The following is a 17,001-nucleotide window of genomic DNA, read 5'->3' as shown; positions in this document are numbered from 1 at the left end:
TGGCTCTGATGGGAGCCGGGGCAGGTGAGGATCCCACGCATCATGGGGTGAGTCGGGGGCTCACATGAAGCCTGGGTGATGTGAGCATCGCTCTGGACCTCCTGCAGACCCCGTGGCAAACACTGCTGACCTCAGCTGCCAGGTGGGGTAACTCAAAGGGAGCAGAAATCCTAGTCTGAGTGGATGTGATGACCCCGAGATTAACTGCAAACACCAGTACTTAAGAGTAAGACACCCACCGTGGCCAGCCCAGAAATGGGAATGAAGAGAGACGCCGTTGCTCGGAGGCTGCCAGCTCACATCCCACCTCTGTCACGGCTGGGACAGCTCCAGAGGGCATCCCAGCCCCGGACAGATCCACCTCCTCTGAGCCACTGACCTGCTCGAACGTGAGCCCAGCAGGGTCCTGCACCCAGGCTGTTTCACCACCCAGGAAGGCAGTTTCTTCTCTCTCATTAGATGAGATAGCATTCACTGAAACAGCAGAAATGTCAGATATCTCAGCAGTAATGATTAACAGAGGAGGGGAGGATGAGGCAGGGAGAAACTTGCAAATCTGTTTTTATTCATCTCTTTGAGGCTAAAAAAGGTAAGATGGTGAAAAATAAATCCCTCTTGGAAAAGAGGAGGGAAAGATTGGCAAAGCAAATCCATAGTCTAATGGGTGGATTACTTAATTGCAAATAATGAGAAACTGCATGTTGATAATGGCAGGTTAGGTGCTGCCTCTGCAGGAGCCGAGCAAATTCAAGGCAGAAAATCCAATTTTTCACTTCCAAGGAGCCTGTGCATGCAAAAACAAAGAAGTAACTGACTCTCATGTGGGTTTAAACTGGCATTAGCACCCTGTGCTGTCACTGCTTGAGGGACAAGAGCACTCAGCAGAGGCACCTGCGTGCATACATCCCCATGCACGTGCCAGCCTTGCCGGGTGGGAATGTGTGTGTGCAGTGATTGCTGCAGCAGCACCTCTTGCCAGGAGATCACGCCGTGCTGTGCAAATAAAGCCGTGCTGCCTTCCCAGCGCAGCTGAGCCGTACACAAATATTTACAGGGTCAGGCCCATGGGGGCGAGTACAGCCCCAAGGAGCTGGATGCTGGACAGGGAGGTGTCCCTTAGTGGGGTGAGACCAACTGGGGATCCTCACGGGCTCCCTGGGGCGGGTCCCAGCCTTCTCCATCCCTGTCACTCCCAATGGCATCAGGGACCACTCTGGAGCCCCCCAGCAGTGTGTCTGATTGCTGCTGGGGGGTGATGGTGCTTGGGGGAGCTGGGAGCGATGGGGATGGGGGCAGTGGGAGGGCATGGCAGCACATTGCCCGGCATCGCCCTGTCCCCAAACGGGCGCTGAGCTCTCAGCCAGGACCCGTCCCCCCTTTGCTCTCCGTTCTGCTCCGCTGACCCTTTTGCTCTCCCCGGCCTCCACGGACCAGAAAGAACAGAAGCCGTGAATAGTTGCGGGGGGTAATGTGGTTTAATTTATGACCCAGCTTTCATTACACAGTAACTCGTAAACCACGCCGTGAGTCACCGTGTCCGCAACGACATTAGCGATACCGCAGGCCTGGACCTGCTCTGACTTTCACGTTCTTAAAAGTCAAATTCAAAATAAACCCTGAATCTGGATGAAAGCGGAGTGCCAGCTCCAGAGCTGGGACACTGCGATGGGATGGAGCCTGTGCACGGGGACTCTGCCCCGCTGGGTGTTGGGGGTGCTGGGTGTCCACATGGACCCCTGCATGTGTTTGCAGCTGAGGACTAGTGCTGTAGGTAGATGAACACTGTTGTGAAAAGCTCAATCCAGCCAATAAAAAACATTTTCCAACACAGTTCATGCACCGACAGAGAGGGTGGGCAGGTTTTGCAAAGAGAAAGGAAGGGAAAGCGGGTGTTTTCCAAAAAACTTTATATTCAGGGTGGCATTTTATTTAAAAAAAAAAAAAAAAGGCTTGTGCAAAATAAAATCTTTAAAGATGACCTCTTAAAAGTCATGACAAGCCTTGTCTTTTTGGTACAATCTGATTATAAAAAATTCACAGTACCAGCCACATGCAGGGAGTAAGAGGAGCTCCTGTCATCCCTGCTTGCAGGCAGAGCTCGTCAGCAGTGCTCGCCCTTCAGCCTCTGATGCTCTGAGGCCTTTTGCTCAATAAAAATTAAAATTACATCCCCACAACTCCCACTGGGGCTGAAATCTTCTGCCACTAGTGGTTGCCCTTCCAGTTCATGTGATCGAGATCTCTGCGGTGGCTTTAGGATCCTGGTCTTGCTGATTTACAGGTGAAATATCCTTGCCCAGAAGATTTGCTTAATGTAGGGATTCCTTTTCAATGAGTGCTCCCTCCAACAGAAGAAATTAGGAGTTGTAAAGTCAAGCACTTGTGTTGGGAAATGCCTGCATCAGCTGGGTGGAGCGAGAGCACTTTGCAACACCTGGCTCGCGTTGGCGTCCTTCTCTTCCAGCCCCATGCAGCGGCTGGGGAAGGCAACCCCTGCCAGCCCAAGGATGTTTTGGTCTCCTTTCTTGTCTGGCATCAGGGCTGCAAGCTCCCCGTGCAGGGCACAGCCTCACCGTGGTGTTGTTTCATCCCAAACAGCCTGGCCAGGCAGAGGAACCTTGAGGATGAAGAAGAGCAGCAAAGAGAGCGCCGGCGAAGGCACCGCAGCCTCTTGTCCTCCACATCAACGGATGAAGAACCTCCAATCCCTGTCAAAGACACCAGTCCAGCCTCCAGCAGGTGTGTGAGGTCCTGCTAGCATCAGTCTCACTCGTGATGCTGACAGCTCACGGCTTGCTGCCTTGTTTTTCTCACCCTGCACCAAAGCTGCTGTAGTTGGTGGGAGTCTCTTCTGGAGGAAAGTGGGCTGGGCTGCGGGAAGAGCAGGGGTCCAGTGGGCCCTTGGGCAGGAGAACGGGCTTCACTGGAGGAGCAGAAGAAGAGGCGTATATCTCTGGGGGGTTCAGTCACGGGCCTCAACACGTCCCATGGCCAGGGTGCCGGTGTGCCAGGGTGAGGGTTGGTGCTGAGGCTGAGCTGAGGTGGGTGCTGGCCGTGTCCTAGTGGCATCTCGAGCAGGGAAGAGCAGACAGGCACCCTTCTCTGCAGGGTGGGTGGGCTGAGCAGCACCTGGCTGGCTGTCCTCCTGCTCCCGTGAGCCTTGCAGTGATGTTGTATGACCCGTGCTGAAGTGGGGAGGTGACCCAAAGGCTTTCCAGTGCTGCTCCCAAAGTCCCTTGTTGCAGGGATTTGGAGGTGCCCTGAAATCAGGCTGCCCTTACACAACCTGACCCACTCTCTGAATTGATCCTGGAAATGTCCGGTATTTCGATGGCTTATGTCCACCCACACTCTACAGGTGTTTCTCTCTGCAGATGTGATGGAGTTCAGGTGCCTAGCGAGGCTGAACAGGGGTTCGACATTGCTAACATGAACAAGCTGGATAGGACGTGTCCCCCTCCCCTGGTGCTAGCACAGGCTGGCCGTGTGCTGACTGCAGTTCAGGAGGAGGGCAAACATCCCATCTCCTTCCCAGTCCCTGGAGATGGTGTAGATACAGTCTGTGTGGCCCTGGACAAATGTACTACCTGGCTCTTCCCAAATCTTGCCTGTGAGACGGAGGGGAAAATGTCTGTTTTGCAGAATGTGTTGAGACTGTGGCTTAACTCTGCCATAGCCGGTTGTCTTACAGCCAACACTTTAAACTTAAGGATAGTGGTATTTTTTCCTGATCCAGCAAAGAGCCACAGAGGCACGTCTCATCGGGCAGCAGACCCAGCACACTGCTCTGAGCCCACAGCTCCTTGGCACAGGACTTGGTGGATCCTGATGTCCTGAGGCTGCAGAAATGCTTAATCTCCACCACAAAAAGGGCAAAAAAAAAAAAAAAAAAAAAAGACTTTGAATCCAAACTTGTCCCTGGAAAGGCTCGCTTAGGTGACAGGGATGAGTGTTGCTGCAAGTCCTGGTCTGCAGGGATGACTCCAGAGATGTTGGTGGGAATTTTATGCCCTCCTTTCACCTGGGTTAACCTCACCTGCAGGGCAGAAGCCATCCCTCTGGCCCTGGGGTGCTAAGGTTTGCCCCCCTGTTTTCTCTCTGTCTCTAGACCTCAATCCCTGGTGAAGCCGGTGTCTCCAGAGGATGAGGAAAAGCATAAGCTGTCAGAGGTGCTGAAGACACAAGAAGGGAGGCGGACAAGGTCCCCGATGGCCGTCTCTGAAAAGCTGAGGCAGGAGAAGGAGCAGCAGGAGCCAGGGGTTGGAGCGAGCCGCGTGGAGGCAGGGATACATCCACGCGTGGGGCAGGAGAGCATCTGGGCTGGAGAGCGGGGCCAGGACGCTGCGAAGGGCAGAGGGGACCCGCCAGGAGACCAGCACCCTGAGCCAGCCACGGAGAGGAAGGTGGTGGTGAGGGGCCGGCTTCAGGACAAAGAAGTACAAGGTGTGGAGACGCCTTGGGGGGAGAAGAGGAAGGAGATGGTGAGGGCACGGCTCCAGGACAAAGAGGGACAAGGTGTGGCAACGCCTCCGGGGGAGCAGAAGGTGGTGGGGGAGCTGCCACAGAGGGAACCGCCGGAGGTGGGGGGCTGCCGGCTCCGCGAAGTGAAGATCCTGACCAGACAGGGAAGCCGCAGCACAGAGGAGAAGACAACCTCGGTGGTGACCTCATCTCTGGACCAGCAGGTGAGCAGGAAAGGACAAGGCACCAGCCCCCGGGGTGCGAGGTCCTGGGTGCTGGGAGGACAACAGAAAGAGGGAAAGGACAGAAGTACCAGGAGGGAAACGGGGCCCGTGGGCTTTCGGGAAGGTTTTTTTGAGAGCTGGAAACCATGCGGTGGTGGACAGGGTCCCACCACCTCCTGCCCCTCCCTTGCATGTAGTGCTCTGATCACCTTCTCTAACAAGCCCCTACCAATTTGCTGAAGAGGTGTTTGGAGCCTTGTGTATCCCAGTGAGACAGCCAGGGTTGGGAGGATTTCAATCTCAAGCTCCTGCCTCCAAACCAGTTCCCACCCCAGCTGCTCTGCTCCCCGCGCCTCAGCTTTCTCTGCAGACTCTGCAGGGCTGCACCCCATGTCTGCTTTTTCCGCAGCAACCACCCAGGAATCCCTCAAAGGAGGTAATACAGCTGCCTCCCACCCAAGATGAACCTACAGAAAAGTCAGATACTTCTCCAACTCCTGTCACCTACAGCAGCTCCATCAGACGAACCAGCCCAAGAACCGTCTCCTTTCGGGTAAGAGCTAAAGCTGGCGGGAGAAAGTCCCATTTAGCCAGTGGAGGATGGGGGGAAGGAATGGTTGCTTTGGTCTCCATGTTCTGTTGACAGAGCCTGTTCCCAAAAGCGAGTTCAAAATCCATCCTTGATCTGGGCACTGCAGTTCTGCTTCGGTCTTTCCTCCATTTCCCTTTTCTGTGTCTGACCCAAGGCCCGTGATAATGAACATGTGCTTTGTGCTGCGTGGAAATTTGGGGGAAGTGATGAGAAAACAGGAGCTTCATTGTCCTCAGATTTTCTGGAGTCACAGGAATGACCATCCACCCTCTGGCATTTCTAGTCTTCTCTGAGAGGACAGGAGAAAAATAAAATCCATCCTCCTTCTTATCCCTTATTACATCCCTGAGAATATCTTCAAGTCTAGCCCCCCAAAAAAGATCTCTGGAATAAAGCACTTGGAGAGGCTGGGAAAACCAAGAGCTGTTGAGATCCTCCCTGCTGTGAGGCAGGGCTCATTGGCCAGGCTTAATTGACTTTCATGGTGCTTTATTGGGAATAAAATTGTTAGCACTACAAACCATCTTTAGTCTGGAGAGCTTTGATTTAAGATAGGCTCTGGTGTGGGTGGAAATGGAGCCAGCTTGAAAACTGGAAGCTGAGCCTGAGACATCAAAGACGTCTCCAGCATCTCTTCTCCTTGTGTCTTCCAGGTGATCTCAAGAAAACAGAAGGAAGAAAGCCAAAGCCCTCTCACAAGGAGGTGAGCATCTGTCACTGGGCAGGATTGTCATCCCTTGTTTTCCAGGGGAGGAGGAGGTGATGGGACCTGGTACCAGCTAGCGAGTGCCCTGGCACAAGTCTGATGAACGTTGGTCCCCGGGGCGCTTGGCTGACCAGGCAGCGATGCTTAGCAGAGGACAGGCCAACGTTCAACGTCCCCTCAGCTACCACCCGCTGTCTCTTGGCTGATGTAGTTTCTCTTCAATGCTTGTGTCTGCACGGGAGTGGTTAAGTGTCAACTGGACAGGGTCCCATCCTTGCTGATATCAACACCCAACAGTACAGGTCCCTGAGCAATCTGATCTCGCTTTGGAGGCCAGGTCAAGCGATCCTCTCCATTCACATGGCAAGGCTTGGAGGGGTGGCTCAAAACCTCTTGGGGAACCACGGGCTCAGGTCTGGATGCAGGGACACAACAGGATGCCCGATCCCACCTGAGGGCACGGCAGGGAGTGAGGCTTTGCGGGCACCTGGGCTCACACCTATGTGTGCTATAGGCAAGCTCGTACTGATATTGGTGGAGATGCAGTTCAGACCTGTCCGTGGTGGCACGGGGTAAACTGAGGAGCTCGGAGCCCTAGTGAGATGGTGAGACCCAGAGATCTCAATCACCAGCAGGGAATGAGCTGCCTTGGTTCACTCGGCAGATGGATGTGGGAGTGCCTGGGTCAGACGGGGTCTCCTCCTCCCAAGTGGAGCCCCCCAGGAACAGGGGCTGAGTCCCAGGTGATCCCAAGGGGGCTGTGTTCAACTCTCTCCCCTTTTCTTCACCAGCGCAAGTCTGAGGATCCCAGGTAGCAGCACCACCATTGGGGAGAAGCTGGAAAAGTACAACTCAGCCGTGCAGGTACTGGAAACCCTCGGCATTGCTGGGCTGCTGTGGGAGGGATGTGTGGGGAGAGGGAGAGGGGTGGCCCGGAGCTGAGCAGGGAGTGGAGGGAGAGACTGAGCTACACTGAACAATCAGCACTAATGGGGCTGAAGAATGAGAAAAAGGGATCAGCCTCAGGATTTTAGGAACAGGGAGGGGATATGCCTTGGAGAGGGTCATGGGGATGCTGCACAGTCCTGCTGGGGGGAGCAGTGGGACAATCCCATGAGCTGCTGATGGGCAAGGAGGGAGCAGACCCCAATGGGCTCGGGATGCGAACCAGAAGCAGGACTCTGCTTTTTACCGCTTGGGGTACAGCACAGCCCCTGCTGATGACCCTCTCTCCTCCCAGCGCTCGGAGGCAGTGAAATCATCCTTGACTATTCAGAAGAGCCTCTTGCTGTCCTCGGAGGGGGTGGCCAGCAAGCGCAACTTCTTCGAGGGGAGTGCTCCCAGCAAGGCTGAGCCGCTCACTGTCAGGAAGGTAAGGACAGGAGCTGGACCAAGAAAGGACCTTCCAGCAGGGTCTTGTGCCAGGGAGGTACCATTTTTTTGGACAAATCTTCCCCTGTTTGGATGCCTAGAGGTGGTTTGCTGGAAGTTCCGTGCTTGTTGAGTGGTGCCAGGCAGCGCTGGGCTGGGGCACCGACCGCCACCGAAGCTGTGCTCTGGTGGTGGGTGGATTCATGCGGACATGCTGGTATTTGAGGACCTGGGATGGAGCCAAGGTGTAGGCTGGTCTCTGTCTGTTGTGGGTCTCCTCAGTCTGCCCATGCTCTGGGGACTGTCCTGGGTTATGTTCATGCAGTGGGAGAGATGATGCTGTAACCGTGGTGTCTCTGTGCCACAGGACAACCTGAAGATTCCGGGATCGGTGACATCCCGCATTAATCTGTGGATCAGCCGAGCTCAGGAGCCTGACAAGGAGGAAAAGATCAAGGTACTGGCTTGTGCCAACATCTTGGGTTAGAGCCCCAAGACCAGGCAACCTGGTGGGACATGTCCCTGCACCTGAGGTGGTGGGGGCTTGAAGGGTTTGATGCACCTTTGGCTGAATGCATTAGAGGGTTTGAGAGGAGCTTAGCCAGGTTTGGAGATCTGGATGCTGCAGGGCCACCATGGTGAGGCTGGGGCTCTGCTTGTCGCTGTGCCCTGATCCTGAGCCCAAAGTGCCCGAGACAGCTGCTCCCAGTCCTTGGTGGGGTGAGGAGGGAGCAGACACCAGCTGGGTGCATGTCCGAGGGGACCTGACCCTGCCACCAGTGAGAGAGATCACCCCAGCATGATGCCATCTCTACCAGTGTCTGGAGGACTGGGAGGCCACAGGGAGATGAGCGCTATGCTTGGTCCTCTGGCACTTGCAGGGGCTTGGAGAACTGTGTGTGCACTGAGAGGTCCTGCTGCATGCGGGGTCTGGAGTCATCTGCATCCCTGTGTGTATCCCAGCCCCCAAAAGTGGGGTGTCTTGTAGCCATGGGGACAAAGTGCCCAGCTAATGGGACTCAGAGGTCAGCACTTTGCCACTGTGGCTGCTCTGGGCACATGGATGCAAGGGAGAGGGACAGGACACCCTTTGGCCTCAGGGTAGTTTACTGTAGTGGGAAAGGAGAGACCCAGCAAGGGCTCCAGCTCGCACAGTCCTGGGGGGGGTATCGCTGTTTACAGCAATCAGGTGTTTTGCCACCACTCGTAGCAGAGTCTCCTGCAGCCGCCTGGGTACAGGACCAGGAGGGGCAGCTCCAGCCCAGCCCTGCAGCCTGCGCAGGCAAGCCCAGGCACCCCCAGTGCTGAGCTGCAGAGATTAGCACTGCCCAAACATGTCTGTACCGGGAGGCTGTGCTGGCTCCGTGTCTGCCAGGAAAGGGATTGCTCCTGGGATCACTCTTAGGTAAAGCTTGCAGCTCCTTTATCAGTTTTTCCTATAATAACAGCTGCTGCCCTCCACCTCTGTGGGCTGGAGCTGCACTTGGTTTTGAGGTCTTCCAAGGTGCAGGATCTCAAAGCCGGGTGCTTTTACCTGGGGCACGGATGCTTCAAGGTTTGGTTAAAGTCAGACCAAGACAACACTGCACGTGATGCACTGGGAAAACCTTCTTGTGTCACTTACAACTCTCCTGTTTGCAGGACATCAGGAAAATAAACAGCCTGCCAAACCGTGATGTCTGGGTGAAGCATCCTGGAAACACCCCTGGAGACACCAAGGTAGATATGGAGTTGCCCTGACATACTCTGAGCTGGGGGCAGAGCTGAGACCTGCCTGAGGTGCATCACCCACAGGGCAGGTGTGGGAGAACTTGTGTCACTTACAACTCTCCTGTTTGCAGGACATCAGGAAAATAAACAGCCTGCCAAACCGTGATGTCTGGGTGAAGCATCCTGGAAACACCCCTGGAGACACCAAGGTAGATATGGAGTTGCCCTGACATACTCTGAGCTGGGGGCAGAGCTGAGACCTGCCTGAGGTGCATCACCCACAGGGCAGGTGTGGGAGAACCAGGCTACGGGGGGGGAGAGGAGTCGTGGGGGACATCCAGGACCCCATGACTTGGGGGAGTCAGCAGGAGGGGACAACTGGAGGCAGCTGCAAGGGTGAGGAGGAGTCTGGTCTGGGAGAGGAAGGCAAGTGGCATGTGGCGGATTTAGGGGATGCCTGCCCACTCCCTCCCCTGTTCAGGACAAGTATGGTCCTGGTTAAAGTGGCTGCCTTGGCGGGGTGGGTGCAGCCTCAGGCCTGGCCTCACTGTTTCTCACTTTCTTTTGCAGTTGTGATAATCTCAGTTGTAATAATATCAGATGACCTGTGAAAAACTCTTTTGCTCTGAAGATCAAAGCCCAGCCTTACCCAACCGTCCAGCAGCCCACTGCCACAAGAGTCCCCTGCGCCATGTGCAGGTGCACCCCAGATCTCTGGGATCCTCTGCTTCTGGGATGGGAAGGAAGAAGGCTGGAAGATGATTCCTGCACCCTCAGTCCTCACTTGCTGCCTGTCTGGGAATGCCCAGGCCTGGAGGCTCCCTGTAAATGCTGAAGGCAGACTCTTGCCTCTTTTCCCCACAACATTTTGGTGTTTTTGCTCCTAATCTCCTCCCATGCCCCATAACTGCACTTGAAAAGGGGATCAACCTATATGTCTTCCTTGCAGCTGGACAATGTCAGTGGGGCAAGAAGCTGCCTGGCCAAAGGAGTTTCACCTGCACATCCATGGACTGTGTCCATCCCCGCTGCCTGGCTCATGTGGGGTGAGGTGGGGCAGGCAGATGTCACCTCCCCTCCCAGGCTGTCACTGCTGGAAGCGATCTAACCAAGGGCAAACGCTGTTTGCAAAGTCACACGTGCACTGGAGGAGCTTGGGGATGCCGCATGGAGGAAGGGTTGACCTGATGGCCCTGGTGCTTCCCTCCAGCACACAGCTGAGGTGGAGGCAGAGATTTGGCCTTCTTCACCCTGCCTTTACCCTCCCCTGCCCTATATGAGCAGTCACCCCTCTCACTTAGTGATACAGGAAGAGCATCAGGGCCACAACCCTATTTTGGGGGCTTCATGGAGCTGAGCGCCCTGTGCTCAGCTCCATGCCCCTTCTGCAAACCCCATTTCCTTTCACTCTTTCTCCTGAACATTTTGCCCATGGCTATGCAGACTGCCAGTCCTGCACTCCCTAGGCTGCTGAGCCCACCCAGCAGGGATGCGGGGTGCTCTCTCGAGGACGGCTCTAGGATGCCGTGGGCAGTCTGTAAAGTGACGCTCAAATCCTTGTGCTGGGGCCAGTCAATGGGCTGGGGCTGTGCCTTGAGCACCCGTTGTGGTGTCCAAATTTGGTGTGGGACTCTACTGCTGCCCCTGGATCTGATCTTGCTTGTTGGGCTTTGGAAAAAACTTGGTTTTCTCTTTGCCTTTTTTTTTTTTTTTTTTCTAATAAAAGTTGCTCTTTCTAAAACATTCCCGGTCACCTGCTCCTGGGCTGGGATGGAGAACAGTTCGCTTTCCTTCTTCTGGCAAGGGCAAAAAAGATAAAAACCCAAGACAAATGTGTCCTCGGGGGGTAGAAACAGCCCGAGTCTCTTTCCTTCCCTTTACAGCATCTTGGAACCAGTGCAGCAGCTTGGTGAGCCAGGGTTGGGGGCTGCGATGGAGGGTCTGGTCCTCTGCTCATGGCAGCGCTGCCTTATCAGTGTCCCCAGCCCTAGAAAGTGACAGCTGGCTGGCTTGTGTCAGCCCCTCGGGCACTCGCGTATCTCAGTCCGGAGGGTTTAAAATAGCAAATCCCTGAGGCCACACAATAGCTTGGGCTGGGCTTATATGGGCTCCGGGGGGGGAAGGGGGAGCAGTGGAGGGGGCCGGGGCTGCGGCTGCTGAAATAGCAGCTCACAAGTGTTGCATTCCTCGCTGGGCGCCGGGCACATTCCTCCCGGCGCTGCCCGCCCCGGGGTGGGCGCTGGAGCCCCCTTAAAGCCTCCTGCCCCAAAAGAGCATTTCCCAGACACCCGCCAGCTTCCCCTCGGCTCCCTGGGATCTCACCGGTACCCGTGGCAGAGGTAAGGCTGGGGCCGCAGGGTGCCCGCTCGTGGCGTGGGATGCTCAGCAGAAGGATGCTCACGGGCAGCTGTTAAAGATCCAAAAGGGATTTGGGTCAGGGTTGATGGCCCTTCCCAGCACTGGGATGTCTTTTGCCATGAAGGCATTCCCCTGAAGCATCAGGACTCTCCCCAGGGCAGGGTGTAACTTGCCCAATGCCTTTTGAATGACCCCGATGTGTGCCAAGGTGGCTGAGAAGGATTTTGGCTGCCCTGGGGATCTCATAGATCCTTATTGCCTGTGTCTCTGGAGGGGACAGGAGGGATGTGATGCCCATGGGAGAGTCAGGCCACCCCACAGGGCAGGTTAGAGGTGGGATGCTCCTGTGCATGGTCCGACCCTGCCAAGCGGGAAGGGAGCAATGATGTGACCCACGCTGGAGCAAATGCTGGGAAATTAGAGCTCCATATCTGGGTAGCCTGGAGGAAAGCAGGGACTGCGAACCATGGAAGATAACTCACCACCAGAGGTGTGATCAGCCAGTCCTGAGCTAATGGAGAGGGGGATTTTAAGGAACAGGAGGGATGTCTGGATTATTTAATACACAGCAAATGATGGGAGATTTTTTGCAATCAATAATATGCGCAATGTTCCCTCTTTAACCCTGTAATATGTCTGCTGGGTTCTCTTAATTCTTTCAAAACAAGATTTCAAAGCTTTAATGGAAAGGTTTATCTGTTTTTGTGCAGAGGATGGATAAATATTTCTTAGAGCCACTTTTTTTTCTTGTGTAGCCCCTTAACAGTCCGGGTTTTGTTGCTGTTCCCCAGCAAATGGGATCTGGTGATGTATGAGAGAGGAGGTGAATGGAGATGTAGAAATAAGATTTCACAAATGCATGTTTGCGCTGTTGTGGCCAGGAGGGAGTCTCAGCTCATCTGTTGTGAGAGGATTACATGAAGTCTTGGGTGCTCAGAGGTCACCCAAACTCCGGGGATAGCAGGACCATGCTGAGCCTGGGGGAAAAGTGGGGCAAAGAACTGATGTTCGAGGGGGAGCAGACATCAAGGGGATGGTTCTGGAGGGGGGTGCTTAGGGCCAGGTCCATCATAGGGAAGGGAACAATGATGGCAGAACCACACTGTGAACCCAAGAAGGGGCTGAGTTCTGACTTCATTTGTCTTCAAAAAGCACCTTCTGAGTCACTGCTCAGAAGTGAGATTTGACAACCCCCCAGGAACCACGGGCATGCAGAGGCACCCCTCCTGTAACACGTCTTTCCCATGCCTGTGGATTCCAGCCCTGCATTCAGCATCTTGAATAAGCGATCCCTGAGCCTGTCCTACCCATCCCGGGTAATAAATGCCCAACAGATGTAGCCACGACCAGTTGTTCTCAGACACTCGGCAGCAGGAGGAGGGAAGTGGTGCAGCTCTGGGAACAGGTGGTTTAGCACATGGAGGTTATTTCTAGAGCTGCCTCGCGTTGTCCTGCTGCATCTCAGCTTTGCTGAGGTCTGGCACAAATACGAGTGGCGGACGGGCTCTGCAGGGGCTTGGGCTGATGCTCAGGGTGGCTCTGGGATGCCCAGGGCTGGGGCTGAGCATGGGGCTGGTCTGTGCAGACCTTGCGGTGGAGCACTGGGTGGAAGCTCGATGGGTGGGATGATGACTAAAGTCCTCCTGACCATGGCTGGAAGGGAGACGGGTGTGCTGGGAAGGTGAGCATGGCTGTTTGGGCACAAATACTAGACACATTGCTAAACCAGGCTGTGAATTATTCCTTTTCACTAACCTCAGTCTCAGGGCCAGGACCAGGAGAGAAATGCTCCTGCTGTGCCCTGATTGCACCTTTCCCAAGCACGCTCTGCACTTGTAGGGCTGGGCTGGGAGGTCTCACCAAGATCTTGTGCTGTGGCTTGCACAGGGCTGTAAATTTGAGATAACGGGACATGCCTGTGAGTTTCTATATTCCAACTGAGCTAAGAATAGTCAGGAAGCAAAACAAGCTGAACGTTATAATTGGGTTATTTTCCCGTGCCCTAAGCAAATGCAGTGCCCTGAGATGTCTGCGGCACAGGGAGCTGCGTGTCCTGGACACGGCTCCTGACAGCAGTTATCAGTGTCGCATGAGGCTGTGCCTAATCTCCTGCCTCCTATTTGGGGCGAGCTGTGATCCTGGGATGGGAGGGGAGGGGGGAGCCTTATCTCTGCCGAGATAACACTGTCACAGCTTGGCTGGGGACAGCTTGAAGCTCCAAGTGCTTTGGAGAGACGCAGCATCTCTGTGCCTGTGTCTCGGTACTGGGGGACAGGCTGTGTTTGTCCTTATCTCAGCTCCTAACCCTCACTTTTTCCAACCTGCCTTGAATTCTGCCAGATAACCAGGCATGTCGGACTCTGAAGAGGTCGTTGAAGAATATGAGCAGTAAGTGGTGTGTTTTTAAACATCCTTTCTTCCTCCTTGTTCCCACTTTCCCCCAGGATCACAGCACTGCTGTTTGAGGGGCACCAGCTCCCAGCACGAAAGGGCCTGGGCATCCCCCCACCCCATGTCTGTCTGCACCAGTTGAGACCCCCAGCAGTGGGGAGCTCTGCATTAGGAGCTGTATGGGCACATGCATGGCAAGGGACAGTCCCTGCACTAAAAATGCTGCAGCCTAAACCAGTGAGATAGAGCTGAGAAAAGGCTGATGTCATCCAGAGCATGACTCCCCACAGCCCAAATTTGAGGACAGCTTTTGCTGGTGAGGGCTGCTGGGCCATTAGGCACACCCCAGAGAGGAGGGGCTCAATATTCAAGCTATGTGGTTATGGGGATCAGTCCAAGCACAGCTCCTGCTTCTCATCCACCAGCAGAAAATTTAGATCTGCATACTTCTCTTATGTTTAAATGCCACAACAGACTCACGTGTCCCAGCAATCCATCCCCTGGGCACACCCAAGGTCAGATGGAGCATCTCCCCCAAGGTCAGGAAGGGACTTTGGGGCAAAGGTGGGATGTGAGGTGTCCATTTCTAGGATTGCAGGCCATGGTCACTCGATCTTCTCAAGCTGCAAAATGGAATTGTGGCCACTGTTGACGCACCAGCCAAGCACTTCAGCTCCTGCTGTCCGCAGCCTGTAGAATGATTTGGGTCTTGCCCTGTGCCCACTGCTACCTTACAGCGTGCCCCACAGCAGCCTGCCCAGCAGCCATTGCTAAGAAAAAGGGGAGCCAGCATTGAGGGAATTTCAAATTCCCCTTTGACTTCACTGATGGACACATGCCCCGTCGCAGCAGATTGCTGTAACTCTGCAAATTTGTCTTGTGCTTCGCAGGGAGCAGGAAGGTAAGAGGACACGGAGCACCAGCAGCTGCCCCGATGCTGAAGCTAAGAAATTATGAGAACAACTTCAATAACCTGCATCTTCTTTCCCTTGCCTCTCTCCCATGCGCACGCGTGCTCTGTGAAGAGGAGTACGTGGAAGAAGGTAGGTGTTTCACTGGTGGTTGCAAGGATCAAGAGACGAGTGCTGTTGGTTCAGGGTTTGGCTTGGGTGGGTTGTGATGGTAAGCTCCTTGACTGTAATGGGCAAATCATGACCAGGAAAGGCAGGTGGGACCAGGTTCCAGATTTCTCCATCTGAAACATCAGTATGATCTAAAGGAGCTTGAATTTTCTTGGGGATCTCTATTGTCAGAGTGATCCGTCGGCTCAAAACAGGGGTGGAAATGCTGGACTTGGGAGTTTGCAGAGGTGTGAGCCCAATAACAGGAGCTGGAGCTTCAGCTGGATGTATATTAACGATTCTCAAGCACAGACCTCCAGCTGCCTCAGTCGATGAAGAAGCAAACCCCACGGTGCACGCAGCTGCTCTGGGATACAGCCGGGCTGTGCACTGGGGACTGGGTTTGGGAACTGGGTTTTGCAGAGCCTCTTGCTGCTTCAGGGCACTGCCAGGCAGCCCAAGCTGCTGCATGGCAAAACGTCCTGAACGTTAAAAGCAAAGAGAGGTACAAGGGGGGAAACCACTGCAGTGCTAGAGCCCTCATCTCGTGCACGCCATAGCTACGCCCCACAGCTTTATGGTGTCCAACTAACCTCTGCGCTTGTTCCTTTCCCTCCTCCCTGGCTCAGAAGAGGAAGAATGGCTAGAGGAAGAAGACGGTAGTTATTGCACTTTTCTTTATTCATCTCTCCACTGCTGCTGTGAATATGTCGTGGGTCGGTGTGTCTTTGCCTCTCTGTGGTTGGGAAATGGTTTTCTTTCATTCTTCCACTTTTCTCTCTTGCTTCTCGCACTCCCCCCTCCCTGGCCTGCTGTGCTGTGTGCATTTGCTTCTCTGTCTGTGGCTTCTCTCTTACATCTATCAGCCAAACGAACTTCTGGTTTGCTGTCTACTGTTTCTTTCCTTCTCTCTTGCTCTGGGGCCACAAGTCTTCTCAGGACCTGTGGGCCCAGCATCGCTCTGACTCCAACGGAGGACTCTTGTGGGGAAGCTGCTCCCTCCAGTGGAAAAATGCTCCAACAGTGGCATCAATAAGATCGCAAAGGTGCCAAAGGCACGTTCTCTAATGCCACCAGTCTTGTTCTTTGCTGGCTAGAGAACAACAGAAAACACTGCCCCCCGCCCCCATCCTGGGGTCTAAGAGTACGGATAGCAGGAGAGGGAATGAAGGACAAGCCAGGAGGTGGTGGCTATAAATCCTTTAATTTTCCCCCCCCCCGCCCAAGCCAGGAGGTGGTTATAAATCCTTTAATTTTTCCCCCCCCGCCCAAGCACAGAGACCAGCCCTTGGGTAAAGGTTAGAGCGAAGCCCTTTGCTTTCTGAGCTGCTGCTTCTTTCTCCTGCAGATACGTCTCCCCGGGTCTCTCTCTCGGCCGGCTCCGTGCTGCAGTTGTCCCAGTGCCGGGGTCCGTAAGGAGCTGGAGGGAGTGGTGGCTGTTGGACTCACGCTGTCCGTTATTCCACAGGTCAGGAAGAACAGGTAGAGGAGGCACAGGAGGAGACTGAAGAAACCAAGGCAGAAGGTGCGTGGTGGCTTTGGCAGCGAGCTCCCATGGCTTGGCTGGAGCCGTGCTCTGCTTTGGTGGGTGCTGAACGGGGTCTGGGGTGTCCCAGCATGGCCTGTGACAGAGGGACAGCAGCACAGAGGGACGGATCTCTCCCGTATCTGTGGTTTGCAGTAAGGAGGTTTCAAAACTGAGCTGCCCTCTCCTGATCTACCAAGTGCCTTGGCCCTGCAAGTGTGAGGATAATGGTGTTTTCTGCTGGTTGCTCATCAGTTAATGTCCAGCACTGTGAAATAATGCCAAAAATTAATTAAGCCTCGCCAAGAGGTCCCCGTAGCCTTAGAGGGGGCTTTCCAGAGCTGTGGTCACGCTCTGATGTATCTTACCAGCCAAAGACCACTGGAATTCCCGAGACCTCTTTGGAGCAGGCTGGGTTGCCTGGTGGGTCACAGCTGGTGGGGCAGGCTCAGATCCCAGCCATGCTCCCCGAGTTAGGGTGCTGGGACCCCTCCGTGCAGGGGGGATGTGGTGGCCCTCACCCAGGGATGCTCATATTCTGCCCATTGCTTTTGAAACAGAACAAGAAGATGAAACAAAAGCACAAGAAGAAGGTAAAGCAG

At 54.6% G+C, this 17,001-nt stretch overlaps 2 protein-coding genes across 5 annotated transcripts in view; both read left to right on the top strand.

Moving 5' to 3' along the window:
• Window positions 1-9,294, top strand: part of LAD1 (ladinin 1) — a 9,876-nt gene extending 582 nt beyond the window's left edge. Inside the window, exons 2-11 of the mRNA XM_010082838.1 lie at window positions 2,599-2,739; window positions 4,109-4,481; window positions 4,557-4,661; window positions 5,065-5,238; window positions 5,931-5,980; window positions 6,775-6,847; window positions 7,224-7,355; window positions 7,722-7,811; window positions 8,996-9,073; window positions 9,196-9,294. Coding sequence (XP_010081140.1) covers window positions 2,599-2,739; window positions 4,109-4,481; window positions 4,557-4,661; window positions 5,065-5,238; window positions 5,931-5,980; window positions 6,775-6,847; window positions 7,224-7,355; window positions 7,722-7,811; window positions 8,996-9,073; window positions 9,196-9,294 — 1,315 coding nt within the window. The remainder of the gene's footprint in view (window positions 1-2,598; window positions 2,740-4,108; window positions 4,482-4,556; window positions 4,662-5,064; window positions 5,239-5,930; window positions 5,981-6,774; window positions 6,848-7,223; window positions 7,356-7,721; window positions 7,812-8,995; window positions 9,074-9,195) is intronic.
• Window positions 9,295-13,769: 4,475 nt separating this feature from the next.
• TNNT2 (troponin T type 2 (cardiac)) overlaps window positions 13,770-17,001 on the top strand; it is a 9,224-nt gene continuing 5,992 nt past the window's right edge. For 2 of the 4 annotated variants that reach the window (XM_010082836.1, XM_010082834.1), the window contains exons 1-5: window positions 13,773-13,810; window positions 14,704-14,714; window positions 14,839-14,856; window positions 16,343-16,399; window positions 16,960-16,992. In XM_010082836.1, the coding sequence (XP_010081138.1) occupies window positions 13,773-13,810; window positions 14,704-14,714; window positions 14,839-14,856; window positions 16,343-16,399; window positions 16,960-16,992 (157 nt within the window). Of the gene's footprint in view, window positions 13,811-14,703; window positions 14,715-14,838; window positions 14,857-15,503; window positions 15,534-16,342; window positions 16,400-16,959; window positions 16,993-17,001 lie in introns of all 4 variants that reach the window. The other 2 variants (XM_010082833.1, XM_010082835.1) reach the window with 2 other exon arrangements.

The sequence above is a fragment of the Pterocles gutturalis genome, unplaced genomic scaffold, assembly GCF_000699245.1.
Source record: "Pterocles gutturalis isolate BGI_N339 unplaced genomic scaffold, ASM69924v1 scaffold5760, whole genome shotgun sequence".
NCBI lineage: Eukaryota > Metazoa > Chordata > Aves > Pterocliformes > Pteroclidae > Pterocles > Pterocles gutturalis.
Note: the sequence above shows the minus strand (reverse complement) of the source record. Positions and strands in the feature narration are given on the sequence as shown.